The sequence below is a fragment of the Podarcis cretensis genome (genome assembly GCF_951804945.1).
Source record: "Podarcis cretensis genome assembly, chromosome: 13".
NCBI classification, from domain to species: domain Eukaryota; kingdom Metazoa; phylum Chordata; class Lepidosauria; order Squamata; family Lacertidae; genus Podarcis; species Podarcis cretensis.
The window spans coordinates 24,451,469-24,472,131 of record NC_137182.1 but is presented as its reverse complement, the minus strand read 5'-3'; the positions used below and the strand labels follow the sequence as shown (position 1 = coordinate 24,472,131).

At 49.9% G+C, this 20,663-nt stretch overlaps 1 protein-coding gene across 1 annotated transcript in view; it reads left to right on the top strand.

Moving 5' to 3' along the window:
• GPR179 (G protein-coupled receptor 179) overlaps nucleotides 1-20,475 on the top strand; it is a 48,042-nt gene extending 27,567 nt beyond the window's left edge. The window contains exons 6-11 of the mRNA XM_079949181.1: nucleotides 1,138-1,247; nucleotides 3,334-3,572; nucleotides 5,106-5,244; nucleotides 7,443-7,548; nucleotides 9,274-9,420; nucleotides 10,921-20,475. Coding sequence (XP_079805307.1) covers nucleotides 1,138-1,247; nucleotides 3,334-3,572; nucleotides 5,106-5,244; nucleotides 7,443-7,548; nucleotides 9,274-9,420; nucleotides 10,921-16,551 — 6,372 coding nt within the window. The 3' untranslated portion in view covers nucleotides 16,552-20,475. The remainder of the gene's footprint in view (nucleotides 1-1,137; nucleotides 1,248-3,333; nucleotides 3,573-5,105; nucleotides 5,245-7,442; nucleotides 7,549-9,273; nucleotides 9,421-10,920) is intronic.
• Nucleotides 20,476-20,663: the final 188 nt, after the last annotated feature.

Below are 20,663 nucleotides of genomic sequence, written 5' to 3'. Positions count from 1 at the left end.
CTATTTAGCCATGAAAAGCACAGCTTGCAGGTTGAGAAGTTTTGCATTAACCCACAGAAGCGGATTCTGGGAGCTAACAGCAAAGGATGGAATTTGTGAAAGCCCTCGGGGTATGTAACTAGCCAAATACCAAAGAGAGCAAGCTGAGTCTGAGAGAGACTGAGCATGCCACCCTTATCTTCTCAGCTGGGGAGTGTATTCTTTGTCACTCTTGATCTGGTCCTCCTAACAGGTGAGGCCAGGGAACAATTTCCTCCACTGTTGCCCCTCTCTCCCCAAAGGGCCTCTTCCTGACCCAGTGGGGCCAGTTGTCATGTTCTTAATATTGGGTTTCTGATTTTTTTAAAATATGATTTTTATTAAGTTTTCCATGTTTCATTACATTTCCATATCAAAAATCAAAAATCCATAAATTATTGCTTAAATAAAGCATTGACCTCCTTCCCTCCATCTAACTGACTTCCACACAACTTTACCAATTTCTTCACATTTCTATAACCACTTTTTTACCTTACGTCAATCTTTTAGCATTCATCTTCTTATATGTAAATCAGCTTCCTACATTGGAAGATTGGCAGATAAAGATGGTTGAATACGTGGAGTTGGCAAAACTGACGGGGAAGATCCGGAATCGCCGTGATGAACTGTTTCAAAAGGACTGGAGCAAATTTATACTCTATACGAAAGAAAATTGCAAACAGTTGAAAATGTTTGTAGGTTTGAGTTGAAATGTTTGGTAATGGGAAAATAAGGGTTTCTGATTTTTCTAGAGACAGACATGCCGGCAGAGATCACCCAGGTAAATTTTGGCCCACCAGGACATGATCCAGTTCAATTCTTGCAACTCTCGCAAGAGAGACAGAACATGAGACTCTTAACCTCAGGGTCACACACAGGTTTGATTCCCACATTGGACAAAAAGGAAAAAAAATGGGCATTGCCGGGGGGGGGGTGTTGGACTAGATGATGATTGTGGTCCCTTCCAACTCTACAATTCTCTGTTTCTACGGATTCCTGGCTAGAGGAGCCCCATGCAAAAAGCCAGTGTCCTCTCAAACATATGCATGTGGACCAGTGTTGCTTGTTAAAAGGGTCCTCCTGATGTTCATGCCATCCCTGGCCTCTCCTTTCATACAGGTGTTTATCCTCTACTTCAAACCGAGCATCTTCCGCTGCATTGTTCTGCGCTGGGTGCGCATGCTGGGTTTTGCCATTGTCTATGGAACCATCACCCTCAAACTATACAGGTAGGATTACCTTGAGGGCCACGGGCCACGACTGGTGTTGTGCCTTTATTTTCCAAAAGGGGGGGTTCCTTTGCAATATTCACTCTGATCCCCAGGGGCTTAAGAAAACAAAGGACCATAAAAAATTAGCATTTGGGCCCAGATCCTTTTAGCCCAGCTAATAATAATAATAATAATAATAATAATAATAATAATAATAATTTATTATTTATACCCCGCCCATCTGGCTGGGCCTCCCCAGCCACTCTGGGCGGCTTACATAAAAACCAAAAATACAGTAAAATATCACACGTTAAAAACTTCCCTGAACAGGGCTGCCTTAAGATGTCTTCTGAATGTCAGGTAGTTGTTTATCACTTTGACATCTGCTGGAAGGGCGTTCCACAGGGCGGGCGCCACTACCAAGAAGGCCCTCTGCCTGGTTCCCTGTAGCTTTGCTTCTCGCAATGAGGGAACCGCCAGAAGGCCCTCTGACTCTAGTCAGAGAGATCTGGGTAATTCATATAGCTACACAGTGTGTCTTTCTTGGCCTTTATACCACCTCGACTTCCCCCAAAAGAATTCTGGGAATTGTGATTTGGCAAGAGTGCTGCAAATTCTGATATGGCCCTGGCCTTCACATAGAACAGCAATTTCCAAAGTTCCCTGGGAATTACTATCAAACTAGGGTAAGAGTGTGTATAGGTATAAAAGTGAATCAGGGCAAATTGCATTTTCTGTTCCTCGTGGCTTGAGCCTGACTTTCTCCTGCCTTTGCAACCCATTTGATGGATATTATATATGGGCCAACAAATTGATTGTGGATTTGGTGGTGTGCTGGTCCCGGGGGGGTTACCGTGCGGCGTGGTCTGTGTCCGGTCCGAGGCTGAAGCGGGGTCCAAGGCAGGGAGTCGGGCATGGTCAGGAACTCTGGCAGAGAGCAGGACAGGGTGCCAGCAGGAACAGGTAACCAACGATGTTGCTCCCGCAACCTGGGACTGGGTGGGCTGGCCTTTATCTCCTCTGAGGCATAGGGTGGTCCCGGTCCACAGGTGGCTCACCTCTCCTGGCCTGGAGGTGAGCACGCCTCCTGCAAGAACTTAGTTCCCTCCGCCTCTCTGCCCTGAGCCTCTGCAGCTCAGGAGAGGCTGGAGGGTTATTGGACCCAGAGGCAACCTCAGCTTCCCCTGATGGGGCTGAGAGAGGAGCACCTGCATGCAATGGGTCCCTGATCACCTCCGGAGCGGAAATCCGGTGTCTGCTCCTGAGGATCCGGCACAGGTGAGGGCCCTTCAGGTTCAAGCCCCTGCCCTGGCTCAGCTGGCCCTGGAGGTGGGGACTCCTGTGCAGGCTGGGATTCCTCTGGTTCAGCCTCTGAATCCGATTCCCAGGCCATCACAGGTGGTCTACTTTGCCCTCTCTCCTCATATGGGTTACCCATCTTTATTTTTATGCCCAAAATGTAGATTTACTCAGTTAAACAGGTAGTCATCTCCACCTGCTCCTTATAAAAAAAAGTGGGGTTTTCTTTTTCTATTTTTTAAAGGAAACTTTTTAAAAAGCAGCCTCAGGAAGGAGAGAGGAAACCAATCAACCCCCAACCTATCAGTGCTGTATTTAACTAGCTTTTGCAACAAACAGGAAGGGTAAGCTCAACCCAGAAGAAGATTGTCTGACCAAAAGCCGGCAAGTGTGCTTCCAAAGCAAACTCACCGTTAAAAAGTATGTACATCTGGATGCAATCTATGGGTTGTGTGCAGTGGCAACCATACTCAGAGTAGATCCATTGAAAGCATTAGATGGGGAGGAAATGCCCTGGAATGTGTGGGATGACATCTGCTTTGATGCAGCAGTGTCTAACCTCCCTGCAAACAAACCGGAACAAATGCCCATCAAATAACCAATGTTGTCTGATTTCCCTGTAAATCAGGGTGATTCACTCAATAAGCAGGTTTGCCTGGAAGCACCCAGTGATCAATGTCGAAGGTGGTTTGGTTCCAACATTGGTCGGCTACGACCACTTCTCCCTTGAGCAAACCCTTTCTGTATATATATCTCATCGTCACCTTCCTCTTCCTCAGACCACCTCTCCCTTTCTCCCCAACAGGGTCTTGAAGGTCTTTCTCTCCCGTACGGCCCAGCGAGTTCCGTACATGTCCAGCGGCCGGGTGCTGAAGATGCTGGCCTTGATTCTGCTCTTGGTGCTTTGGTTCTTAGCAGCCTGGACTGTCGGGATGCTGGAGAACATAGAAAAGAACATCCCGCTGGTGGTCCGCTCCCAGACCACCAGGGGCCTCCAGTTTTACATCTGTGACCACGACCGCTGGGACTACATGATGGTTGTGGGTGAGGACCCCTAATCCGATGGCCTGAATTAATCAGCCTCTGGCTTCTCTGCCACTTGCAGGCTCCCCTTGGTCCAGTCCCGCTCTCTTTGGGGAGTCCCATAAAGACTGCTAGGGTTCACTTCCTCCTGCGGCAGTAGACCAAAACCAGGAAGCAAGCTGCCGCGATCATGAATGTTTGGCTTGCTTCTGCCAAGTCCCCTTCAGCATCAACAGCCTGGAATCATACATAACCTGTAGACTGAGCAGCGTTCCAGCCATTATGGGGGTAGGGGTGGTTTCATCTTAGGAGACTCTTTTCTTCACCCAGTTAAGGCATGCTCTCTCTAATGGGACGTGGGTGGCGCTGTGGTCTAAACCCCCACGACGGGGTGAGCTCCTGTTGCTCTGTCCCAGCTCCTGCCAACCTAGCCGTTTGAAAGCACACCAGTGCAAGTAGATAAATAGGTACTACTGTGGCGGGAATGTAAACAGCGTTTCCGTGCGCTCTGGTTTCTGTCATGGTATTCCGTTGCGCCAGAAGCGGTTTAGTCATGCTGGCCAAATGACCCAGACAAACGCCGGCTCCCTCAGCCTGAAAGCGAGATGAGAGCTGCAACCCCATAGTCACCTTTGACTGGACTTAACCGTCCAGGGGTCCTTTGCCTTTATATTTTTTTTGCTGTCTCTCTAGCTAGGTTGGCATCTGTCCCTCAATGGATTTTAACATCAGTGATCAATTGCACATGTATGTGACGTGTCTTTGTGGATCAATTGTGAAAGACAGGGCATTTATATCAGCTGACATCACTTTAAAAAGATCTCTCTTCCTTGCCCCACCCTCAATGCTGTCTCTATTGCCCCATATTTAGTTTCTCCTCTCCGTGATCCTCACCCCACTCTTTCCCTGCCCCAGATCCCATTTCCGTCTCATTCTAACCCAGTCCCTGCCCCCTCCAGTTCTCACTACCAGCCCCAAACCATCAGCTTCCCCCCAAAAAACTGTCACCCCACAACCTCCCAATAAATCACACATGCGCAATAGATGGACTCAATTTCACTTTTGGTTGTCCAGCTGAGTGGATGTGCAGCAGGGTTAGGGAATGCAATGCGCTCCAGATACAGTCGTACTACAACTCCCATCAGCCCCTGTCAGCATGGTCTGTGCCCAGTGATGATGGGAGTTGTAGTCCAGCAGCAACTGGAGAGCCACCTCCGATGCGCAGGCATGTGTGGGGTCACAGACGGTGAGGAAACAGCAGAACCGACCCATCCTTCATTTGAGTGGGGCTTGCTCAGGCTGCATTTTAAGAGGCAGCTGAAAGGTTCTGGCGCCTGAATTGCTTATACGCCACATGGTGCACCTTGGGAGTCAGGTACCTCTGGGCATGCACAAAGTGCTCACTGCAGAACAATGAGTCACCTATGTCTGCAGAGGGGGGAAATAACCACAGAGCGGGACGGGGCGAGAGGGACAGAAGAGGCAAGTGGCAAAAACCTTACCGCATGGAGAATGTTTCATTTTGCCTCCTCTTCCCTATCTCTTGCTGTGCAGCCGAGATGCTGTTCCTGTTCTGGGGAAGTTTTCTCTGCTATGCCACTCGGACAGTCCCTTCTGCTTTCCACGAGCCTCGCTACATGGGCATCGCCCTCCACAACGAACTGATAACTTCTGCTGCCTTTCACGTCGTCAGGTGAGAACAAATCACAGAACTGGAAGGGATGCTGAGCAGATCCACATCATAAATTTAAAGCACATGGGCTTGCCCTCCAAATAATTGTGGGAACTGTAGTCCCCCCCCCCCCCCGAGAGCTACAATTCCCTTAGCAAACTAGAGTTCCCAGGATTCTTTGCAGCGGAGGGTTTGCCTGTACTTTGAATGGGCACTGAACACGCTTTAAATGCATGGTGTAGAAAATTGTCCGCTGCAACCCCCACTGCCTTGCTCAGGCCGGATCTGCAATGCAGGGTGCAAATGCAGCAACCCAGATAAAGTGGGCTGTTTAGGTCCTACTGCAGCACCTCCAGTGACAGAGACCCTACCAGTTCCTGAAGCACCTGATTTCTACGGTCAAACTGTTAGGAGCTTTCTCAAGTTTCCCCCAAATCTGCTTCCCTGCAGTATCTGCCCTCACTGGTTGTACAGATTGCCGTAGTAGTGGGACCCAGAGGAGTTCTGCTTTCAGCTTGGCATAGTGTAGGTGCTTTGAGCATGAGCTGAGAGCCGGGAAGTCCCTGGTTCAAAGCTTGCCTCTGCCAGAAGATCGGAAGGTGGCCAATGGGCAAGGCAATCTCCTCTTAGCTCCAGCACATGACACCTGCAATTAGATTGATAGTAACCCCAATGCCTCTGTTGTCTTTGTCCATGGAGTTTTCTTGGCAGGGATACTGGAGTGGCTTGCCGGTTCCTCCTCCAGGTGGATCACGTTTGGTCAAAACTCTCCACTATGACCTGTTCATCTTGGGTGCCCTGCTCGGCATAGTTCATAGCTTCTCTGAGTTCTTCAAGCCCCTTCGCCACGGCAAGGCAGTGATCCATGAAGGGATCTACCATAAAGAAGGCTGATCGCCAAAGAATTGATGCTTTTGAATTATGGTGCTGGAGGAGACTCTTGAGAGTCCCATGGACTGCAAGAAGATCAAACCTCTCCATTCTGAAGGAAATCAGCCCTGAGTGCTCACTGGAAGGACAGATTGTGAAGCTGAGGGTCCAGTACTTTGGCCACCTCATGAGAAGAGAAGACTCCCTGGAGAAGACCCTGATGTTGGGAAAGATGGAGGGCACAAGGAGAAGGGGGCGACAGAGGACGAGATGGTTGGATAGTGTTTTCGAGGTTACCAGCATGAGTCTGACCAAGCTGCGGGGGGCAGTGGAGGACAGGAGTGCCTGGCGTTCTCTGGTCCATGGGGTCACGAAGAGTCGGACACGACTAAACGACTAAACAACAACAACAACAAACCCCAATGCCTCTAGGATGGCCTCTCCCCATGTGAACCAACCCAGAGCCTCTGTGGCAGTGCTGGAGGAGGGTGGCAACACAGGAACAGGGCCTTTTCCCTGGTGGCTCCCCACTCGTGGAATGCTTTCTCCTAGGGCACTTCCTATAGCGCCATCTTTCTTTCTTTTGGTGCCAAGCAAAAACTTTCCCTTTTATCTGGGCTTTTAGCCCTTAATTTGAAAGGTTTCGAGTACTGTACTCATGGCCTCTTTGAGTGGGGCAGGATCTAGAAGATCTGCCTGATTTGCAGGTGTGTGTGTGTGTGTGTGTGTGTGTGTGTTTAAAAACGGTTTCTTCTGGTTGTGTTTGTTGTAACCGGCTGTCTATATTGTGCTTGAGTCACTTTTGTGATGAAAGCAGCTTAACAATGACAGCCTACCTTTCAGGATTGTGGTAAGTACTACGGAAGAAACAGTCGTACCTTGAAAGTCAAACGGAATCTGTTCCGGAAGTCCGTTTGGTTCAACTTCCAAAACGTTCGGAAACCAAAGCACGGCTTCCAATTGGCTGCAGGAAACTCCTGCAGCCAATCAGAAGCCACGGAAGTCACATTGGACACTCGGGTTCCAAAGAACGTTCGCAAACTGGAACAATTCACTTCCATGTTTGCAGCATTCAGGAGCCAAAACGTTCGACTTGCAAGGCGTTTGGCATTTAAGGTACAACTGCAATACATGCAAAGTTCTGAGCGAAAGTAGAAAGCGCTAAAAGATTGTCAAGGCTGCCACTAATTTCGGCAGGAGAGGATTCCAAAATTCAACTGAACACTGCTGTGTGTGTGTGTGTTATAAATGAGCCTGCCATCATTCTAACAAAGAATGTATCACAGTTTAATTTTCCTATCCACCTTTTTCCTCTAATGCACTGCCACCCCATTTACTTCTGGCTTCAGGTTTTTCATGGTTCCTTCCTTGCACCCTGACTGGACACTTCTGCTGTTTTTTATTCATACGCATGTCACCACCACCATGACGCTTGCACTTCTTTTCATCCCAAAGGTATGAAAACTCCAGAATTCGTTACAAAACTGTGCAGAGGCAAGATACCTCTGAATACTAGCTGTTGGGGACAGAAAATGATGAGTAAGAACATAAGAAGAGCCCTGCAGGATCAGGCCCATGCTCCATCTCAGTCCAGCACCCGCTTCTCACAATGGCCACCAAACAGCCATGAACTTCCTGCCCCGCATGTGAACCTATGCAGCTGGCTGATTAAGGAAACAGAACATTACATTAGAAGGGGCACAATAAAAGTTTATTGTACTGAAAACATACACTTCACTTAGCTTTACAAAATAAAATTCTGAACTGGTGATCTCTATGGTCCCAGGCAGAGGGACCTTTCTACTCACCCAGGCCTTTTGGGGGTAGGGACTTGTGTTCCCACTACCTGGGTCTCTCAGCTTTAAGTTTCAAAGTGTGCTTTCGTTTCGTTCCAAGGTTTTTAGAAAATAAATTTGTTGCCCTTTTTACTGTTTCACAGAACCATAGAATTGTAGCGTCGGAAGGGACCCTTAGGATCATCTAGCCTAGGCATAGACAAACTCAGCCCTCCAGATGTTTTTGGGACTACAATTCCCATCATCCCTTGCTAACAGGACCAATGGTCAGGGATGATGGGAATTGTAGTCCAAAACATTTGGAGGGCCGAGTTTGCCTATGCCTGATCTAGCCCAAATGCAGGAATATGCAGTTGTCCCAAACAGGGACCGAACCTGCAACCTTGGCATGCCCTGCTGAGGACCTTAAGGTCCACAAATGACAACACCTTGGAGGTCCCAAGGCACAAGGTGGTTAGATTGGTCTGAACTAGGGCCAGGGTCTTTTCGGTACTGGCCCCAACTTGGTGGAACGCTCTGTCACAAGAGACTAGGGCCCTGCGGGACTTGACATCTTTCCGCAGGGCCTGCAAGACAGAGCTGTTCCGCCTGGCCTTTGGTTTGGACTCAGTCTGACCCTTATGTCTTCCCTCCCCTTATGGTTTTGATTTATGGGCTACTTTTTAAATGAGGTTTAAATTGCATTTTAACCTGTATTTTAAATTGGGCTTTTTTGTCTCCCCCCCCCCCCATTATGTTTCCATTGTAATTTTACTGGTGTTATCCACCCTGAGCCTGGCTTTGGCAGGGTATAAATTAAATTATTTATTATTATTATTGACACCACACTCTTAAGACGACTGAGCTATCCAAGCATACCATGCTGTTTTGACTTGTTTTGCAGGGCACCCAGAGAACGCCTGTTATGATGCAGCTCTGTAAACATACCATATTTTTTGCTCTATAAGACTCACTTTTTCCCCTTCTAAAAAGTAAGGGGAAATGTGTGTGCATCTTATGGAGCGAATGCAGGCTGCGCAGCTATCACAGAAGCCAGAACAGCAAGAGGGATTGCTGCTTTCACTGTGCAGCGATCCCTCTTGGTGTTCTGGCTTCTGAGATTCAGAATATTTTTTTTCTTGTTTTCCTCCTCCAAAAACTAGGTGCGTCTTGTGGTCTGGTGCATCTTATAGAGCAAAAAATACGGTGGTTAGTAAATGAGCTTGGGGGGGGGGAGCATAGTGCAAATGCAGCCTTAAGATGCAGATGGCCCCAAGTCTAGAAAGAGAGACCTTTTTCCCTGTAATCAGTCTCTGAGCATTTTATGAAGCGGCAAGCTTGAAATGGGAAGATTGGCAGTGTACTGCTGAAGGAGATTCAGCAACCCATGTCTTTCTTCCCATAGTTCCTGCACGCAGGGTCACCCTTGAGGGAGGAAATTGCTGCCGAGGTGTACGAGGACGAGCTGGACCTGAGGCGATCGGGCTCCTACCTGAACAGCAGCATCACGTCAGCCTGGAGCGAGCACAGCCTCGACCCCGATGACATTCGGGTGGGTGGAACACTCAGGACCTTCTTTTGACGCTAGCTATGCCAGAAACTGTGCAGAGTAAGAGTTGCCTTTTGCAGTCTTTCTCCTGAAGCAAACCAAATCCATACCACACAACCCGAAAGTCCAGGAAAGCTGGGGTGGAGGTCAATATTTCCAGGCGATCTAGCTGCCTTTCTTCTCAACCGAGGGCTTTGGTTGTGGGGAACAAATTGGGAGCGGTGGGGGTGGTGATAAAGCACTGACTCGGTGCACATGTACGGCAGACAGACCTTTTTTGTGCATGTGTAGTTTTCCCGAGCACAATTCCAAGTGTTGGTGCTGACCTTTAAAGCCCTAAATGGCCTCGGCCCAGTATACCTGAAGGAGCGTCTCCACCCCCATCGTTCAGCACAGACATGGACATTGAGGTCCGGCTCCAAGGGCCTTTTGGCGGTTCCCTCTCTGCAAGAAGTGAAGTTACAGGGAACCAGGCAGAGGGCCTTCTTGGTAGTGGCGCCCGCCCTGTGGAACGCCCTCCCATCAAATGTCAAGGAAATAATAAACTCTCTGACTTTCAGAAGATATCTGAAGGCAGCCCTGTTTAGGGAAGTTTTTAATGACTGATGTCTTAATGTATTTTTAATATTTTGTTGGAAGCCGCCTAGAGTGGCTGGGGAAACCCAGCCAGATGGGAGGGGTAGGGGTATAAATAAATAAATAATAATTTGCACACCAATAACATCCCATCTGTGCCATCCATCCCTTACCACTCCATTCATGTTCACATATGAATGGATGTGCATTCATACAAACATTCAGTGTCTGGGAATGGGGCAGGCAAGCCTGAGATGCTTACCTTCCATTTCTTGCTATGGGTCAACTGTACGTGTCGAGGCCACATGGGAGAACTGAAAACCTCACTGTGGTCTGCCCCACCCAGCTAAAGGCTTCTGCCAACAGTCCTTCCTTGCCTCCTTTCCCATGCCACAACTGGCCCCCGGAAACGCCAGCATGGAATGGGGGGACCCATGACCCTTAATACTAGCTACTTCCGGTCAGTGCTTTTGGTTTCAAGGGGGGTACTCAAGAGTACGCAGTACCGGGACCTCTTTTTTTGTTGTCAAAAAGTGTGGCACTTACTGTAGTGACTTCATGGTGAGTCCCGGCACCTATTTTTCTAGAAAAAAGGCACTGCTTCTGGTGATCCTAAGGATAGGGGGCCCAGGACCCTCCAGATGCCATTGGACTCCCAATGCCCATCAGCCACAGCCAGGGATGATGGGAGTTGTAATCCAGCAAAACCCGGAGGGCTCGCAGGTTCTGCTCAAGGAACAGAAAGCCTTGCATTTATAAAACCCCCCAGTGTTGTCGTTGAGCCCCTACGATGACACAACTGTTGCCATTAGGCTTTTGACTGAATAAGGGTTTTCTTTTTGTCTTCCCTCTTCCCCCCCTTTTGTGTCTGTGTCCCCCCGCTTCACCGCAACCGCCACCCCCCTCCCCGCTACACATGACATGTAGGATGAACTGAAAAAGCTTTACACGCAACTTGAGGTTCACAAGACCAAGAAGATGACGGCCAACAACCCTCATCTTCAGAAGAAGAGAAGTTCCAAGCGGGGCCTGGGCCGTTCCCTCATGAGGCGCATCACTGAGATCCCCGAGTCGATGTCCCGGCAGCACAGCAAGGAGGAGAAAGACGGGTCTGTGGGGGGAGGGAGCCGCTCCGGGTCCTACAAGCGCAGGCCCTTGGATTCCGGCAGCTCCAGCATGAAACTGAAAGAGGACTCCTCTTCCAGACACAAGGCAGCCTCCTCGCTGAAGAAGTCCCACAGCACTTACGAGCACGTGAGGGATGCCAAGGAGAACAGCTTACCAGCCAGGCACGACAGCTGCAAAGAAGCTCCTTTGCTAGACTCGCTGATGAGGAAAAAGCTAGCCAAGAAAGCCTCGGAGAGGTCCAACAGTGACTCTCTCGACGACTCGGCCCCTCTGGTCTACAAGTCGGCCAGCGCTCACAACCTGACGGCGGATAAGAAGCCTCTGCATCCCAGGCCTTCCCCTCTGCAGAAATCCCTCAGCGTCGTCACCAGCGCCAAAGAGAAAGCCTTGCTCCTCACCAGCAGGGCCTACTTGGAAGACAGCAGTAAGCTGGCCCAAGACAAAGGGAGCAGAGCAGCTGTGGAAAGTGACTCTGCAATGGAAAGTGATGTCTCCGGGCACACAGAGGTTACTGACGTGGCCTCGGAGGTGGCAGCAAAACAGCTCCAGAGGGACGATACCTCAGAGGGAACCGTGAGCTCCCTCCTGGAAGACGGCAGCTCCAGCAGAGAAGCTGCGACGGCCCCCTCAACGCCCTCAGAAAGCAGATCCCAGAAGCATGTCACATATGCGTCCATCAGGAGCATCAGCATCAACACCTCCGATTTGCTTGGGAAGAGGCACCCGATCAGCAAGAAGATACCCCCCGAACCACCTGTCAGGCAGCAAAGTTTGGCTCACAGCCTCAAAAGGAAAGACTCTGCTCCTCAGGATGGCCTGGACCAAATGCAACCTTCTTCTGAGCCCTGCCCAGGTGATCTCAAAGATGGACCCATGCTGGCAAACATATGTCCATGGGAAACGGAGGAGCCTCTGGCAAAGGCTGAGACAGAAAGGACTAGGCAGGCCGAAGGAGCTGTGCCACTTTCTTCCCCGGTGGTGCTAAACAGGCTGGCCTCCATGGCTGCAGAAGTCTGCCCTTGGGAAGTCATGGAAGTGCCTGTCCCGAGCAAAAAGGACTCTGAGACAAGCAAGTCAGACAGCCAGAAGAGTTCTCCTGAGAAACAGCCCCAAGCATCCATTTCCAAAAGCTCCATGAAAGGCTTAGGCATGGCCATCAAAGCATTCAACCGGTCGAGGATAAAGACAAGCATAAGGGCAAGGAAGGATGCCGAAGAAAGCCAGAAGAAAAATGAGAAGGATGCCAACGGAAAGAGTGAGAAGCCCAAGTTGGCAGCGACAGCCTCAGTGTCTGCCGGAGGAGGGTCACCAAGGAAACAGGTGATTGCAGAGACCAGGGCAAAGGTAGTCAGCAAGCAAGCAACCATTTGTCCTTGGGATGAGAAAGAGGAGGAGGAAGAGGCTCTTCCAAGCACTAAGAATAGTCCAAGCAAAGCGCTGGAGGTCTGTCCTTGGGAGGTCAGCACAGAAGCAATAGGTTCCCAAGGTGCTGGAGAGCTGCACCCTAGCAGGCTGGAAAGAAGCAAGAGCCAACGGGAATCTGTGTGCCCGTGGGAGAGTGTGGAGGAGGATCAAAAGCGAGAGGGCAAAACTGCTACCACTCCCTCTCTAGTGGTTTCCAAGGCAGACAGCAAAAAGGCAGAGGCGTGTCCTTGGGAAGTGGCTGAGATCCCAGCCAGCACAAAAACTGACCAACCGTCCTGGGGAACCAGCAGTGCCTTGACAGAGGACAAGGCAAAGGCAATAACAGAGGGCAGAGGGAAGCCTTCTGATGGGCCCAAGAAAGGAACATCTTTGAGAGAGGCTCTTCCAAGTGAATCCCAAGAGAAGGCTGATTCCAGAGATATCAAGGAGCCCTCTCTGGGAACAGAGATTGAGAAGAGTCCAGACCTGTCCAAGGGAGACCGAAAGAAACCTGGGAGCGTTGAGAGCAGGAGGGCACAGGTTAGTCCTTGGGAATCTGCAGAGGTCGACATCAGTGTTAAAACACAGATCTGCCCTTGGGAAATGGAAGAACTTCCATCAAAGATAAAGACATCTCGGGAGGAGAACGAAGGATCCTCCAAAGAGACAAAGAGCACCACCCTGCTAAGACCATCAGGAGGGAAAGAAGCCAGTCGCCAAGACTCTGTTTGCCCCTGGGAGTCCATGGAATTGCCAGGGGGGAAAGATGCTCAACATGGAGCAACTCTAAGGAAATCTGACAGCGGAGCAGACATCAAAGCGGCAATATGCCCTTGGGAGATGAGCGATGCAGCATCGGAGAAAGTGTGTGGAGTTTCAGGGGAAGGCTCCAAAGGGACTGAAGGCAAAAAGATCAAAAGTCCGTTGTCCAAAAACAGGAAACTGGAGAGAGACAGCAGCTATCAAGGCACTGTTTGCCCTTGGGAGGATGAAGGTGCTGAAGGCTCTTCTACAAAACCTGCCACCCAAACACAAGAACCGCCCAAAGCAGCTTTGAAGGCATCAAGCAGTGGGGAAGGTAAAAAACTGGAGGTCTGCCCTTGGGAAACTGAGGCCGCCACTGCACCTTCATTAGAAAAAGGACCGAACTGGCCTGAAGGAGAACCTTCCAAGGGCATTATATTGCAAGCACCACATCCCCTTAAAACACCAAAGGACAACATACAGCGCGGCTCTGTCTGTCCCTGGGAGGACGTGGAATTGGAGGGTACTTTGCTAAAGCCCTGTGCAAAAGCTTTAGACCCAAGTAACGTCAACTCAAAGAAGCCTGACAGCTTCCAGAGCAAAAAGGCAGAGGTTGCTCCCTGGGAAGCACAAGAGGCAGAAGCAGGTATTAGAACAGCAAGCACAGTCTCCAAAGAGGAGAAAACAGGACCTAGGGATACAGCACCAGAGAAGGGAAGCAGCAGGACTAGAGAGCCAGTCTGCCCATGGGAGAGCACAGGTAGGGAAGATTCACTTATCCAACCTAAGCTCAAGAGTCCGGATCTGTCCAAAGGCAGCTTGAAATTGGACCGTGTGGAAAGCCAAAAGGCAGAAATTTGTCCGTGGGAAACTGCAAGCGTCGACATTGGAGCTAAAGCAGAAATCTGCCCCTGGGAAGTGCCTCCAGCTCAGTCAGAAAGAAGGTCCTCAAGGCAAGATGCCAGTGGGGCAGCAAAGGTGGTTGGAGACACCACGTCTAAACCTCTGGAGAAGGCAAGCAGTCCACGAGAATCTATCTGTCCTTGGGAGACCGTGGACACCGATGACCCGTCAACCAGGCCCAGTGCTAAGAGTCCGGGCCCATCTAAAGCCGGCTCTAAAAAATCCATTAGCGTTGAAAGCCTTAAGGTGGAGGTGTGTCCCTGGGAAAGTCAGGAAGCAGAACCCAGCCCTAAGGCAGATGTGTGCCCATGGGAGATGCCTTCAAGTCCGGTAGACAAGAGGCCATCGCCAGAGGGTGCTGGGGCTCGTGAGAGCCAAAGGGCTGCCCCACTGAACCAAGTAGGTGCTTCTAAAACAACAGAGAAGGTGAGAAGCGCTCGAGAGTCTGCCTGCCCCTGGGACAGCGCAGAAGAACCCAGTGAACTCTCTGCTCAACCTGAAGGGTCCAAAATCCCTACCAAGAAATCAGACAGTGTTGAGAGCTTAAAGGCAGAGGTCTGTCCTTGGGAAGTAGCTGAAGGAAGTGCAGTGGGGAAGGAGGAGGAGGGTGGGGTCGCCAAAGGGAAAGACGGCAGCAGGAGCCCCTCCCCACGGGTTTTATGGAAGCCAATGGAGGAGCTAAGTAGCTCGCGAGAGGACATCTGTCCATGGGAGAGCATGGAGCTTGATGAACCTTCAGGAAGGTCCGGAGGCCAAAGCCCAGCCCTATCCAAAGCTGGATCAAGGAAATCAGACAGCGCTGAAAGTCTACGGGCAGAGGTTTGTCCATGGGAGATGGAGGAAGAGGAAGCAAGCAGCACGATGGACATCTGCCCATGGTCTGTAGCCACAGCCCCATTTGAAAAAGGGAAGGGAATGGGGAGGCCACTTGAGACTTTCCAGGGGAAGAAAAGCAAGGCACAAAGAAGTCCAGACTCAAAGAAAGCTGGAGGAGAAACATTTAAGAAGATAGAGAAGTCAAAAAGCCACCAGGAGTATGGTGGCACCCGGGAGAGTATGGACTTTGAGAAACCACCTGCCAAAAGCACCCGAAGTCTAGATCTGTTGCAGGTCAGGACAGACGTAACCAGCCCTCGAGAATCCATCTGCCCTTGGGAGAGTGTGGAACTGTCCAGCAGCAGAAGTCCAGACCTGTCCCGAGCTAGCTCAAAGAAATCAAGCAGCGCCGAAAGCTTGAGGGCAGAGGTGTGTCCTTGGGAAGTTGAGGACGAGGAGTCTAGTGGCAAGACTGAGATGTTCCCCATGAAAACGCCGTCAGCGCCAGTCGCCAGAGGGGCATCAATGCAAGATGCAAAGGGAGCATCAACGGCCAAAGTGCTGACCGCTCCAGGTTTGAAGACAGCTGGGGGAGAAATTGCCTCTAAGAAGATAGAGAAGACTCAAAGCCATCAAGGGTTTTCTCACCCCCAGAAAACTGGCGACGAATTCTCAGTAAAAGGGAGTAAAAGCCTAGATCTGTCCAAGGTTGGCTCCATGAAATCAGAGAGCGTTGAAAGTCTAAAAGCTGAGGTTTGCCCATGGGAGACCCAGGAATTCGGATCTCCTGCCCAGGTTGAAGTGTGCCCATGGGACCTGGCTGGGGCGCTGTTCGAGAAAGGGACACTGAGTAAGGATGTGGGTGCCATTTCAAAGGAGGGTATAACAGCAGGTTCAAAAGGCCCCGAAAAATCACCAAAACCTCTGCAGAAAGGGACAAGCATTCGAGAAAACATCTGTTCATGGGAGAGCACGGATGCTGCAGAAATCTCGATTGCAAGTGCTCCTGCCACTGCCCCCTCCAAGAAGCCCGGCAGCACCGAAAGCAGGAAGACAGAGGTCTGCCCTTGGGAAACAGATCAGCCGGAAGCATCCGCTAAAGAAGATGTTTGTCCGTGGGAAGCAGGAACGCTGTTGCCTACTAAGAATGAAAGACACCCGACACACACTGGTGGGATGGAGAAGGCAACGGCCAGCACGAAGAGCTCCCAGAGCAAAGAGGCTAGCCTGGCCGGACACAAGCCTTTGTGTCGCAGTCTTCCGCCCCAAGGTCTAAGCAAAGGCAGCAGCCCATTTGTGGATACACCAGCAAGACACCAAGGTGACCGCCCTGCGGCTGACGTCTGCCCTTGGGAAGCAGAGGGGGACTCTGCATTGACTGGGGGAGAGACTGCTGAAATCAGCAAAAGCTTATCTGAGGTGTGTCCCTGGGATGAGCCCAGCCCTGCTGCCGCCACCGCCACTTCAATGAAAAGCAAAGAAGGGAAGGAGTCTGGGGCGGGCGAGGCGGAGGGTCCCCCCAGCAAAGCCAAATCAGACATCTGTCCCTGGGACTGTGACTGAACCCGACGCAGCCGAGGACTCGCTTAGAGAGAAAAATCTTCTTGAGAAAGGACTGCCCGTGCAGCTGCAAAATGGCTCAAGTCAGCTGGCTGCCCAGATTTGAAAACAAAAGACTTCTACCACCTCTGGTGATGCTGCTGACCACATTTGATAAGGGAAATGCACTATGCTTGGGCATTACCAGGCTGGCGGACTGCTGTTCGTTAGAGAAAAGTTGTACCTTCCTGCCTTCATTTGCAGAAAACCCAAGCTAGCTGCTAAAGTCTGCACGTTCCGTTCTGTGTGTGTAGCGTGTAGATCCCAGCCTTGCCTTGACGTCCCCCCAGGTGTTTCCAGACCACCCACTCCTGATGTCTGCAAACAAGACCACCTGGATAACATGCTCACATTAAACAAGTAAATTAATAAGAGGGGCTTTGAGCAAGCTTGAACATCAAATCACAAGGGAACTGGGAACTATTCGACAAAGAGACTTGCATAAATTACATAGGATTCTTTCCTGGGTTTTCTTTTACAACTTTGATCTGAACTAGGTGGCTTAACGGGTTGGGAACAAGAACAAATGTAGTTCATTGTGGCTGATGAACGACTGGGTAATGAATCCCGAAAGTGTTACTTATTGTTTCAAGTAATGAGCGCACCTTCTGTATTCCCTTTGCAAGGGAAAGGGGATAATTCTGCTCAGGATAATCTTCCCATTTTATTCCAAACCTCATACCTGCTCTTCTCTATTTATCGCAGTAGTGGAGAACCTTTGGCCCTTCAGGTTGTTGTTGAACTACAACTCCCATCATCCTTGATCATTAGCCATGCTGGTTGGGGCTGATGGGAGTTGTAGCCCAGCGACACCTGGAGGGCCACTGGTTACCAACTGCTGATTTATCATAATTGGGGCCAGCCCTATCATTGGGTAAAGTAAGGCAGCTGCCTCACGTTGAGCATCATGAAAGCGCAACAAAAAGTTTATTCTTTGCTATTATTGCATTTGCGGCAAAGAGAGAAGAGGCGCCAATGGTATTTTCTGTCTCAGGTGCCAAAATAACTTGGCTGATATTGGGTACTATACTATGCACCTTGATTTGGGGTGGGGTCCAACATTTGCTGCTCCAGCTCAGGCAGCAAAGCTTCTCAAGTTGGATCTGCTCCCAGACCCACATAAGGTTAACGTTTTGTTTTTTAATGCCTCCAAAGGTATCTGAATGTTAACTTTTGGTTACCAGTCGCTCCGCAAGTCATCCCTTTGTCCCACGCCCAGATGTTTTCACATATCTTTTGGGAGGACGTGTCATGAGCAGTTTTAATAATTGGCTGACACAAAGGAAGCCTTAATGTTTGCCTGAAGTAGGGAATCTCAGAATTTTCCCAGGGATTAAGCCTGGGACTTTCCAGCCCTGCTGGATTGGACAAAAAGCCCATCTACCAGCTCAGCATCCTAGTCTCACAGTGGCCAACCAGGTGCCTATCTACAGGAAGCCTGGAAACATGCTGCCTTTTCCTGCTCTGGGCCAGGCAAGTCTTTCTGTTTGCCAGCATGAACCGAGTGTGCACAGTGAAGCACACACAAGACTTCCCTGCAACTGCCTATTGCAGAGGAGTGGCAGCTAAGCTGTAACTCCTACAAAGTTTGTTCATTGTTACTTGGCTACCGAAGGGAGGGGGCTAACCCTTCCTTCCCGCCTCTGCTGACCCTTAGTGTTTGAATAACAGTAGTCTTTTGCCCTTTCTTCCTAAATTGTGTGCCAGACTTTGACCTGCTTACCCCCCCCCCAATGAAACTCAGGAAGTAGCTTTAGGTTCAATACTAGGACGAGCTAATCAGCACTATGGCAGTCAGTAGGCTTTCACCTTGTCCTTTGGGGCATGCATGGTGGCATGGACAGAAATGACCCAATCCAAGAGTCACTGCAGGAGAGAAAAAATATCCTGGTGTGGCATCACATGCTGCATAAAGCAACCTCCATATGGTGACTGTAGCTCGGCAATTGAGCCCTCAATTTATGGGCAAAGTATCTTTAGGTTGGACAGGGAAGGACCCCTGCCTGAAAGACAGAGAGACATAGTCACTGGCCAGTTTTGTTGGAGACACACTTTTAGAATAAAATAATAATTGTGCAGCCTCAAAGAATATCCTCCATATTCCTTAATGAGTCTCTAGTCTGACTGCCTTAGTTAGAGGCAAGCAAACCCAAAACAGTGACCAAAACCGAGATGGAACATGCAGCGTCCCTCCAAAAGTGGGTAACTCTGCTGTGTCTCTGCAACTGTGAGTGACGGGATCACTCAACCACACCCGAGAGGCAGCAGAATTACACCAAGGAGACCAAGTGGGAAAGAGGCATGGCCAGAGTAGTGAATCACAGAAACACAGCAGGCAGGTGGCCTCCTCTGACGGACACCTTGGGCTCAAAGGAGCCTTTTGTTTATTTCTCATGGCACACTGCTGCCATGCCCTGGGGCCATCCTTTCTGGAACAGCCAACCTGGGGAGCTTGCAGTGCGATTTTCTGTGGAGGCCCCAGTTCCTTTGCCCTGCAAGGCAAGGCTGCTCTCTACAAAACTTCACTGGGCCTAAGTCCCTCCTTTCTGGTCCAGAGCCAACTGGGTTTGCTGGCCCAGTACATGGAAGTGCGCAACAGGAATGGAGGCATCTCAGCACAACACGGCAGCCCTATGGGGATAGCCTATTCAAACTCAGCATCCCAGGAAGCATTGCCTACAGGAGATTCCATCCTAGCTGCCATTGTGCATAAGAAAACATGTCGCCAGGACTGGATTTCTGGTAGAAAAACCCCCTGATAGTGTACAAAAGTACAGTGGTACCTTGGGTTACAGACGCTTTAGGTTACAGACTCCGCTAACCCAGAAGTTGTACCTCGGGTTAAGAACTTTGCTTCAGGATGAGAACAGAAATCACGTACCAGCGGCGCGGCAGCAGCGGGAGGCCCCATTAGCTAAAGTGGTACCTCAGGTTAAGAACAGTTTCAGGTTAAGAATGGAACTCGAGAACGAATTAAGTTCTTAACCCGAGGTACCACTGTACAAGAAGTGAATAGGTTCAACTGGCCTGGCTTGACCCATCGGCAACCTAGTGAGGATCAAGGGGTTGAGAAATGGATTCCTGTACACATCTAAAGACAAACCCATTTAACGTGAACGTTCCATTCAGATTTCCTCCTCGCCATCGCCGCTTAAATTAAGAATGGGGAACCTCAGGCCCAGGGACCAGATGTCCTCCAGGCTGCCCCCAGGCCACACCATTAACCCATGCTGCTCCGTGCCCCTCTCAAGTGCTTTTGCCTGGCTGCAGTGTGACCTTGAATTGTGACCATGCTTCTTGCTTGCTTGGATGTAGGATAGACAGACGCGCGTGAGTGTGCAGAAACCTGACTTGTGTGTGGCTGGAATGCAGCCTACTATACAATGGTAAGAGTCACGTCCCTTACTCTACCTCCTTTTGCATCCAGCCTCAACTACTTCCTCACCTACTTTCACACCACTTGCATGCATGCAACCGCCTCCCCACCCACCCCACCCTCAGCTGCCCATGAAGGGTTTGTGACCCTCCAGCGAAAAAAAGGTTCTCCACTCCTGGCTTCACTTACTGAGAATCAGGAGAAGAATTCAGGGGGAAAGGATCACTTCTCTTTATTCCCCTCTCCTCCCCATGCAAAGAAACTGCAAGCAGCACACACACACACACACACACACACACACATTTTCTGCTTTACAATAAAGCAGGGATCCGATATTTACTTTATGGGTCCCACTTCCCCCCTGTGAGCTGTGTCTCGTTGCACTTTTAGGAAGTACCGCTAATGTAGTGTGTGAGGTTGCCCCTGTCTGTCTCAGCACTGAATATCAAACGAGGTCATCTAATTCTGTAATAAATGTAAATACATAAATAAAAGACTTATCTCTATATTGATAGGATGTGTGTGGCTGATTATTTGGATTTATATTGGGGGTGGATCATCTTTTTTTTTTTTTTTTGTAACACTGACCTTGGTTTCAAAATGCTCTGTGCAGAAGGAATCAGGTACTTATCGTTACCCCAGCCAATTGTGGTTGTAGTATTTCTTAAGGCACATTTAAAAACAACTTATTTTAGCACTG